This window comes from Pseudophryne corroboree, chromosome 12 (assembly GCF_028390025.1).
Source record: "Pseudophryne corroboree isolate aPseCor3 chromosome 12, aPseCor3.hap2, whole genome shotgun sequence".
In the NCBI taxonomy this organism is placed as follows: domain Eukaryota; kingdom Metazoa; phylum Chordata; class Amphibia; order Anura; family Myobatrachidae; genus Pseudophryne; species Pseudophryne corroboree.
The window spans coordinates 4,824,109-4,835,255 of NC_086455.1; the positions used below are offsets into that span (position 1 = coordinate 4,824,109).

Here is an 11,147-nt window from a genome sequence, read left to right on the forward strand (position 1 = left end):
TACATTTACCTGTATATGTTATAGGGTGGTGCCGCTATAATACATTTATCTGTACAGGTTGAGTATCCCATATCCAAATATTCCGAAATACGGAATATTCCGAAATACGGACTTTTTTGAGCGAGAGTGAGATAGTGAAACCTTTGTTTTTTGATGGCTCAATGTACACAAACTTTGTTTAATACACAAAGTTATTAAAAATATTGTATTAAATGACCCTCAGGCTGTGTGTATAAGGTGTATATTAAACATAAATGAATTGTGTGAATGTACACATACTTTGTTTAATGCACAAAGTTATAAAAAATATTGGCTAAAATGACCTTCAGGCTGTGTGTATAAGGTGTATATGAAACATAAATTCATTCTGTGCTTAGATTTAGGTCCCATCACCATGATATCTCATTATAGTATGCAATTATTCCAAAATACGGAAAAATCCGATATCCAAAATACCTCTGGTCCCAAGCGTTTTGGATAAGGGATACTCAACCTGTATATGTTATAGGGTGGTGCCGCTATAATACATTTACCTGTATATGTTATAGGGTGGTGCCGCTATAATACATTTACCTGTATATGTTATAGGGTGGTGCCGCTATAATACATTTACCTGTATATGTTATAGGGTGGTGCCGCTATAATACATTTACCTGTATATGTTATAGGGTGGTGCCGCTATAATACATTTACCTGTATATGTTATAGCGTGGTGCCGCTATAATACATTTACCTGTATATGTTATAGGGTGGTGCCGCTATAATACATTTACCTGTATATTTTATAGGGTGGTGCCGCTATAATACATTTACCTGTATATGTTATAGGGTGGTGCCGCTATAATACATTTACCTGTATATGTTATAGGGTGGTGCCGCTATAATACATTTACCTGTATATGTTATAGGGTGGTGCCGCTATAATACATTTACCTGTATATGTTATAGGGTGGTGCCGCTATAATACATTTACCTGTATATGTTATAGGGTGGTGCCGCTATAATACATTTACCTGTATATGTTATAGGGTGGTGCCGCTATAATACATTTACCTGTATATGTTATAGGGTGGTGCCGCTATAATACATTTACCTGTATATGTTATAGGGTGGTGCCGCTATAATACATTTACCTGTATATGTTATAGGGTGGTGCCGCTATAATACATTTACCTGTATGTGTGATGCGGCATCAGAATGGTTTCTTGATTTACTGCTAAGGCTGTCCTGGCACTGTTCTCACTATGGGGGTCATTCCAACCCGATCGCTCGCTGCAGTTGCTCGCAGCGCAGCGATCGGGTCAGAATTGCGCATGCGCCGGTGCTGCAGTGCGCCTACGCATGCCGGCCGGCCGAATGCTGTCGTTCCCTAGCGATGGCCTCTGCCTGATTGTCAGGCAGAGGCGGGAGGGGGCGGCACGGTGGCGTTAAGCCGCCGTTTTGGGGGCGCAGTCCGGCCAACGCAGGTGTGGCCGGACCATGCGGGGGGCGGGCCGCAGTGGCTGCGTGACGTCACACGCAGCCGCTGCGCCAGGGGCAGCGACGAGCAACTCCTGCCTAGACTCAGGAGCTGCGCTGGCTGGGGGTTACTCAACAAGTACAAAAGCATCACCGCTGTGCAATACTTTTGTACTGTTGCGGAGGGGGGGGGGGGGGCGGCCCTAACATGCGGGGCGGACTGGGCTGGGAACATGATCGTAAATTTAGCACAGCTACGATCAACTCGGAATGACCCCCATACAGGACGTACAGGTATGGCTGCACATTAGCTTTGCTACATTGTGGAACTTTGTTTCTTTACACCATAGACACTGCAACATATTATCTTCCTTTCTCTATTCAGCTTGTCTTTAGTTTTTTAATATACTTTATATGGATGAAATACATGTATAGACATTTATATATTTATATTCTAGTCTCTGCTTAAGCCCCATACACACTAAACGAGTCCCCGCCGCTGACGATATTGGGAAGGGGAAGGGAGCGACGGTGGTGACGGTGGTGGGGGGCGTCTGGGGGAACGACGCCCATGCTGCAGTTGTCATTAACGAGGACCTGCACAATATTGTTCTTTAGGATCCTATCTGATACTATAATTAGCAGTATTGACTATAATAAATTCTATTCTTCCCTTTATACATTTCTTGCATTGTCGGTTATTCTAGCTGTATTATACCCAGGTGCAGTTATTCTAGCTGTATTATACCCAGGTGCAGTTATTCTAGCTGTATTATACCCAGGTGCAGTTATTCTAGCTGTATTATATACCCAGGTGTGGTTATTCTAGCTGTATTATACCCAGGTGCAGTTATTCTAGCTGTATTATACCCAGGTGCGGTTATTCTAGCTGTATTATACCCAGGTGCAGTTATTCTAGCTGTATTATACCCAGGTGCAGTTATTCTAGCTGTATTATACCCAGGTGCAGTTATTCTAGCTGTATTATACCCAGGTGCAGTTATTCTAGCTGTATTATACCCAGGTGCAGTTATTCTAGCTGTATTATACCCAGGTGCAGTTATTCTAGCTGTATTATACCCAGGTGCAGTTATTCTAGCTGTATTATACCCAGGTGCATTATTCTAGCTGTATTATACCCAGGTGCAGTTATTCTAGCTGTATTATACCCAGGTGCAGTTATTCTAGCTGTATTATACCCAGGTGCAGTTATTCTAGCTGTATTATACCCAGGTGCAGTTATTCTAGCTGTATTATACCCAGGTGCAGTTATTCTAGCTGTATTATACCCAGGTGCAGTTATTCTAGCTGTATTATTCCCAGGTGCAGTTATTCTAGCTGTATTATTCCCAGGTGCAGTTATTCTAGCTGTATTATACCCAGGTGCAGTTATTCTAGCTGTATTATACCCAGGTGCAGTTATTCTAGCTGTATTATACCCAGGTGCAGTTATTCTAGCTGTATTATTCCCAGGTGCAGTTATTCTAGCTGTATTATACCCAGGTGCAGTTATTCTAGCTGTATTATTCCCAGGTGCAGTTATTCTAGCTGTATTATACCCAGGTGCAGTTATTCTAGCTGTATTATTCCCAGGTGCAGTTATTCTAGCTGTATTATACCCAGGTGCAGTTATTCTAGCTGTATTATACCCAGGTGCAGTTATTCTAGCTGTATTATACCCAGGTGCAGTTATTCTAGCTGTATTATACCCAGGTGCGGTTATTCAAGCTGTATTATACCCAGGTGCGGTTATTCTAGCTGTATTATACCCAGGTGCAGTTATTCTAGCTGTATTATACCCAGGTGCGGTTATTCTAGCTGTATTATACCCAGGTGCAGTTATTCTAGCTGTATTATTCCCAGGTGCAGTTATTCTAGCTGTATTATACCCAGGTGCGGTTATTCTAGCTGTATTATACCCAGGTGCGGTTATTCTAGCTGTATTATTCCCAGGTGCAGTTATTCTAGCTGTATTATACCCAGGTGCAGTTATTCTAGCTGTATTATACCCAGGTGCAGTTATTCTAGCTGTATTATACCCAGGTGCAGTTATTCTAGCTGTATTATACCCAGGTGCAGTTATTCTAGCTGTATTATACCCAGGTGCGGTTATTCTAGCTGTATTATTCCCAGGTGCGGTTATTCTAGCTGTATTATACCCAGGTGCAGTTATTCTAGCTGTATTATACCCAGGTGCAGTTATTCTAGCTGTATTATACCCAGGTGCAGTTATTCTAGCTGTATTATACCCAGGTGCAGTTATTCTAGCTGTATTATACCCAGGTGCAGTTATTCTAGCTGTATTATACCCAGGTGCAGTTATTCTAGCTGTATTATACCCAGGTGCAGTTATTCTAGCTGTATTATACCCAGGTGCAGTTATTCTAGCTGTATTATACCCAGGTGCAGTTATTCTAGCTGTATTATACCCAGGTGCAGTTATTCTAGCTGTATTATACCCAGGTGCAGTTATTCTAGCTGTATTATACCCAGGTGCAGTTATTCTAGCTGTATTATACCCAGGTGCAGTTATTCTAGCTGTATTATACCCAGGTGCAGTTATTCTAGCTGTATTATACCCAGGTGCAGTTATTCTAGCTGTATTATACCCAGGTGCGGTTATTCTAGCTGTATTATACCCAGGTGCAGTTATTCTAGCTGTATTATACCCAGGTGCAGTTATTCTAGCTGTATTATACCCAGGTGCAGTTATTCTAGCTGTATTATACCCAGGTGCAGTTATTCTAGCTGTATTATACCCAGGTGCAGTTATTCTAGCTGTATTATACCCAGGTGCAGTTATTCTAGCTGTATTATACCCAGGTGCAGTTATTCTAGCTGTATTATACCCAGGTGCAGTTATTCTAGCTGTATTATTCCCAGGTGCAGTTAGTATTTTCTGATTATCCTCCCTCGTCTGTACATGTTGAGATGAGGGAGGGGGTCGTTACCGATGTGCAGGAGCAGACTTTATTAATGACACTGTGTACACACTGGACGAGATTGTAGAAGATCTCGCTCTGATCGGCCCTTCTGAGTGAGATCTGTTACTTTCTCCTCGCATAGTGTGTATGGGGCTTTAGTCATTTACAGACACAGATCAGCGCAGCTCATTCTTCTTCCTTTAAGTGTATATATTTGGAACGGTCACATATACCTCCACTAGAGATTGCTGCAGACTTGTCTCTCTCTCTCTCTATATATATATATATATATATATATAGGAGATAGCAATGGTGCGGCACTCAGAGACATTTTTCGTCAGGAAATAAAACTCACGGACACGGCGGTCACTGATTCGAATCAGTGACCGCCGTGTCCGTGAGTTTTATTTCCTGACGAAAAATGTCTCTGAGTGCCGCACCATTGCTATCTCCTATTCATCTGTTGTGAGGGCACCAGGACTAGTTCCAGTTTTTAGGTGGAGTGCCGGGTTTTGTGTAGTGTGTGTGTGTGTGTGTGTGTGTGTGTGTGTGTATATGTATATATATATATATATATATATATATATATATATCGTCAGTGGCGTCACTATCGAGGTGCGGGATCTGCCTGGGAGGCACCAACACGCCGGCTCCTCCGCGGTGACTGGATCTGGGCGCAGCAGGGTGACATTGGCTCCAGTCACATGGGAGGAGCTGACAGTGGCGGCACTAGTCTCTGGGGATGCTGGCCACGCCCCTGGAGTGATGCAATCAGGATTTCCCAGGAGGCCATGCCCCTTTATGTTAAGCCACGCCCCTTTCCCGGTATGGAGTGTGCATCGGGTGTCACCATTTCCATATTGACCTCTTGACTCTGTCGACTTTTTTTATACTGTCTACCTTTTACATGTTGACCTTTGACCCTGTTGACCTAATGCGCGTCAACCATATGGTATCAACCTATTGACTGTCAACTTTTATACTGTCGCTCTTTTAATCCACACCCAAAGTTATCAGGTTATAGAGGAAACAGTGATGTACCCCGAATGTTATACTGCACCTGAGCAGGTGACCCCAACACCCGTCTTCCCTGTAGCTGTGGGGTTGTACGTAGCAGTAACACAATCCTGTAGTGCAGTCTCATTCCCCTGACAGGTAACTGTATACCATATTATAGAGGTGTTATGTGTCGGTGCCTCAGTGACAGATGCCTCATCTGCATCACCGCAGAGCAACTGTCTGCATACAACCCCGGCGTCATCTATCGTCCAATCATCATCCAGGACTCTGCCCCAGGTGTCATTCCCCAGGGCCTCCACTCTCCCGGCACAGCGGCTCTCTCCATCCACCAGACGCACTGATATATCATGTCCTGTGGGGAACAGAATAACAGAATATAGGATAATTGTGCAGTTAGATATATAATATTATTTTATTGGACCCAGGTAAGACACATTTACAGCAGACACACTGGCTATGTGACAGGTATTGGGGAGGGGGCAGCAGCAGGCGAGGCTACTGGTCAGGCACAGATTGGTGCTACAGATGTCGGAGAAGTAGAACAGTGGTTCTCAAACTCAGTCCTCGTGTACCCCCAACAGTTCATGTTTTCCAGCTCTCCTCACAGGACTGCAAGTGAAATAATTAGCTCCATCTGTGGGTCTTTTAAAATGTGTCAGTGAGTAATAAATACACCTGTTCAACTGCTAGGTGACCTGGAAAACATGAACTGTTGGGGGTACTTGAGGACTGAGGTTGAGAACCACTGAAGTAGAAGACAAGGTGAGCCTGCAGACAGATGATACAATATGGGGATCTAGGGAAGGGAGTAATATAACGTTTGGTGGATGGGACATACAGATACTACAGTAAGTATCAAGACCTCTTTGAAGGAGTGGGCAGCACCACCTGCTGATGTTCCTCCACCAGCTAAAATGGAGCACCTTTTTATCAGTAGTGGATTTCCCACTAGGCACTTGAGGCATCTGCCTAAGAGCGGCATTTACTGAGGGGTGCCACGGCCATATGAGGCTGTTGATTAATCCCCCCCCCCCCCCTCATTCCAACTTTTTATATTTTGCAACTGCTAGGGAGAGGGAGGGGGATCAAAGGATGATAAATTGTGTTACAGGAGGGGGTGGGGTTGAGGGTGGGTCTGCTTTGGCGCTCTAGAGGTATTGGGACAGGTCACGACATGAGGGGGACGAAGGTGGCAGTGATTTGATGGGGGGGGGGGCAACCAACGATGTTGTTCCTGACCACTAAATCCGGCCATGCTTTTTATGTCCTAGTAGTGTATGTGAATGGACTTGGTTTACAAGTGTCTTCAGATACTAGTTATTATTAAATTAAAAAAATGGTACTAAACAGGTTGTACTTCTGCAATAAGAAGCCATCAGCATTACGATAAGGTGGTTATGCATTATACCAGTGTTTCCCAAACTGGGTTCCTCAGGACACTTGCGGGCTGCCTTGGATTAGTGGTCCAGGACCAAATCAAATTATTTGTGGTCAATGTTATAGGCAAATGTGGACAATCAGTCCCGCACAACATATCTGACCCTAAGGAGGACAGGTAACCCAATGAGAATTTTTTCTGAAGTCCTCAATAAGAAACATTTGGCCAAGTGGTGCCATGAAAAAAGGCTCAAATTCTATGGCGCCATGTTATACCGCGGGTGTAGTATGGTATGCCGGCGGCCGGGCTCCCGGCAACCAGCATACCGGCGCCGGAAGCCCGACCGCTGGCATACTGACAGCGTGGCGAGCGCAAATGAGCCCCTTGCAGGCTCGTTGTGCTCGCCACGCTATTTATTCTCCCTCCAGGGGGGTCACGGACCCCCACGAGGGATAAAAACTGTTGGTATGCCGGCTGTTGGGATTCCGGCGCCGGTATACTGTGCGCCGGGATCCCGACAGTCGGCAACCTGAAGATCACCCTATACCGCATTGTACAAAGCAATAACTTTCTCTTACGTCCTAGAGGATGCTGGGGTTCCATTTAGTACCATGGTGTATAGACAGGTCCCTTGGGAGCCATGGGCACTTTAAGAGTTTGATAGTGTGGGCTGGCTCCTCCCTCTATGCCCCTCCTACCAGACTCAGTTTAGAAAATGTGCCCGGAGGAGCCGGTCACAGCTAGGGGAGCTCCATAGGAGTTTTTCTAGTTTTATTATATTCTAAGAGACCAACTCTAGAAGTTAATGGTTCTCTGTCTCCCCTGACAGGACACTGAGCTCCTGAGGGTGTTGATCGCAAGCCCACGAGGCGACCGCTCACTCCCGCAGCACAGCCGCCATCCCCTAACACAGCCAGAAGAATGAAGAGTGGTGAGTATGACGCCGGCACCCCGGGTCGCCGGCGGGAATGGCTGCACAAGGGTGGGAGCGCAGCTCTGACAGCCTGCGCTCCGGAAGGCTTAGCGGACACACTGTGTTAGGCACTGTGAGGGGCGTCCTGGGCCAATACAATACCCTACACTGGTCAAACGTAGCTTTTAGGGTCTAACCCGCTGTTTGCTGCAGAAATTACCTCAGGCCAGTATAATCTCTAAGTGCGGGAAGACGCGCCATTACAGGGGGCGGAGCTTCTCAGTGCGGATCCCGCACTCACCAGCGCCATTTTCTCCCTGCAGATCACAGCATCAGAACGCTGACAGGGAGCGCTGCCCTCCACGTAACTCCAGCTGTCCTCTACGATACTAGGGGGTTATACACAGGGGGGGGAGTGTGATTATAAGAACTGTTTATCCTGTTAAGGTTACTCAGTAAGCGCCGGCCGTTTGTTATATTAACTGCCTACTGGGGCGCTGTGTAGCTGGCTCCTTATACTCTGTGACTCTCTGAAGGTACTCTGGGGGAAACTGTGTCTGACATTTTCCTGTGTGTGTAAGTCTGTATATCTCACATTACCATGTCTATATAGTGTGTATTCTCCCGGGGAGTCTATACCATCCTTAAAACTATGGTGGTCATTCCGAGTTGATCGCTACCTGAAAATGTTCACTGCGCAGCGATGATGCAAAAAAAGGCACTTCTGCGCATGTGTATGCGGCGCAATGCGCACGCGCTACGTACTTTCACAACGGCCAATGCATTTTCACACAAGTTCTAGCGAAGCTTTTCAGTCGCACTGCTGGCCGCAGAGTGATTGACAGGAAGAGGGCGTTTCTGGGTGTCAACTGACCGTTTTCAGGGAGTGTTCGAAAAAACGCAGGCGTGCCAGGAAAAACGCAGGCGTGGCTGGGCGAACGCAGGGCGTGTTTGTGACGTCAAATCCGGAACTGAACAGTCTGAAGTGATCGCAAGCGCTGAGTAGGTTTGGAGCTACTCTGAAACTGCACATTTTATTTTTTTAGTCGCTCTGCGATCCTTTCGTTCGCGCTTCTGCTAAGATAAAATACACTCCCAGAGGGCGGCGGCTTAGCGTTTGCACGACTGCTAAAAACTGCTAGCGAGCAATCAACACGGAATGACCCCCTATACTTCTTAGACTTCTGGGGCAGAACCCCCAGGGGTGGCCTCAGTAATGTGTACTATAACGTGTATTTAATTTATACAAATATATCCCATACTGGGAAGGAGCAACAGTTTTTAATAATCTGGGGATTCAAATCCCACAGCTGTGCCTCTCACCCCAACTCTGTACCCTAAAAAGCGTACACTTGCCCAAATAAAGCAACTGACTTATGAGGGGTGCAACATATGATTGAGGCTATTAGGGATGATGAATCTTATTTAAAATACATTCGACTGTCAAAGTTAAATGTCGAAACGGATCCAACAGATTTTTTGTCGAAAATGTATTGAATTGTCGAATCCAATTTGACATGGGTTTTTTTATCGAAAGAGCCCCATTTTCGACAATTCTGTTAAGGCCCACTCTACTCGTAAAGTCGGTTCTTCCTGGGCGGCTGCCCGGGGTGTCTCGGCATTTCAGCTTTGCCGAGCAGCTACTTGGTCAGTATATCAAACTGTATATCATACAGTACCTGAGTCACAGACGCTATACTAGTAGTAATATATATCACACAGTACCTGAGCCACAGACGCTAAACTAGTAGTAATATATATCACACAGTACCTGAGTCACAGACGCAATACTAGTAGTAATATGTATCACACAGTACCTGAGTCACAGACGCTATACTAGTAGTAATATATATCACACAGTACCTGAGCCACAGACGCTATACTAGTAGTAATATATATCACACAGTACCTGAGCCACAGACGCTAAACTAGTAGTAATATATATCACACAGTACCTGAGTCACAGACGCAATACTAGTAGTAATATATATCACACAGTACCTGAGCCACAGACGCTATACTAATAGTAATATATATCACACAGTACCTGAGCCACAGATGCTATACTAGTAGTAATATATACACACAGTACCTGAGCCACAGACGCTATACTAGTAGTAATATATATCACACAGTACCTGAGCCACGGACGCTATACTAGTAGTATTATATATAACACAGTACCTGAGTCACAGACGCAATACTAGTAGTATTATATATCACACAGTACCTGAGCCACAGACGCTATACTGGTAGTAATATATATCACACAGTACCTGAGCCACAGACGCTATACTAGTAGTATTATATATCACACAGTACCTGAGCCACAGTCGCTATACTAGTAGTAATATATATCACACAGTACCTGAGCCACAGACGCTATACTAGTAGTAATATATATCACACAGTACCTGAGCCACAAACGCTATACTAGTAGTAATATATATCACACAGTATCTTAGCCACAGACGCTATACTAGTATGTATGTATGTATATATATCACACAGTACCGGAGCCACAGACGCTATACTAGTAGTAATATATATCATACAGTACCTGAGCCACAGATGCTATACTAGTAGTAATATATATCATACAGTACCTGAGCCACAGTCGCTATACTAGTAGTATTATATATCATACAGTACCTGAGCCACAGACGCTATACTAGTAGTAATATATATCACACAGTACCTGAGCCACAGACGCTATACTAGTAGTATTATATATCATACAGTACCTGAGCCACAGGCGCTATACTAGTAGTATTATATATCACACAGTACCTGAGCCACAGACGCTATACTAGTAGTAATATATATCACACAGTACCTGAGCCACAGACGCTATACTAGTAGTAATATATATCACACAGTACCTGAGCCACAGACGCTATACTAGTAGTATTATATATCACACAGTACCTGAGCCACAGACACTATACTAGTAGTATTATATATCACACAGGACCTGAGCCACAGACGCTATACTAGTAGTATTATATATCACACTGTACCTGAGCAGAACACAGTAACATCATCTTTATGATCACAGTTGTTCTTTCCCCATTCAGTAATAACACAATGCCACAGAGCAAGTTTCTTTCCAGAGCAATAGCTGATAGCCATCCAGATCCTCCCGGTTCCTGGCCCATATGTTGTAGCCGATGTTGTTATACCTAAGGAATTACCACAATTTAGTTGTCTACAAACAACATCAGCAGTGCCTGTGCCCCAGTTTTGATCACAGACTGTTCCCCACTCTCCTTGGTGATAGACTTCCACTCTACCGACACACCTACTGGGGCCACCAGCCAGCCGCAGCAGTTTGCTATCTGCATTTGGAGACAGAACAGAATGATATTACTATGTGTACAGTCACCGACAATAACACTTTTTAATACAAAAAGAGGCAAGCATTTAAAGCGTTTAAATCTGACCGGAATGTGGA

At 44.7% G+C, this 11,147-nt stretch overlaps 1 protein-coding gene across 1 annotated transcript in view; it reads right to left on the reverse strand.

Annotated features, from left to right (window-relative positions):
- The window catches only part of LOC134980779 (scavenger receptor cysteine-rich type 1 protein M130-like), a 101,879-nt gene extending 90,982 nt beyond the window's left edge, over positions 1 to 10,897 (reverse strand). The window contains exons 1-2 of the mRNA XM_063947746.1: positions 10,714 to 10,897; positions 5,443 to 5,754 (exon numbers count right to left, since the gene is read on the reverse strand). Of these exons, the coding sequence (XP_063803816.1) occupies positions 5,443 to 5,754; positions 10,714 to 10,825 (424 nt within the window). The 5' untranslated portion in view covers positions 10,826 to 10,897. The remainder of the gene's footprint in view (positions 1 to 5,442; positions 5,755 to 10,713) is intronic.
- Between the last annotated feature and the right edge of the window lie 250 nt (positions 10,898 to 11,147).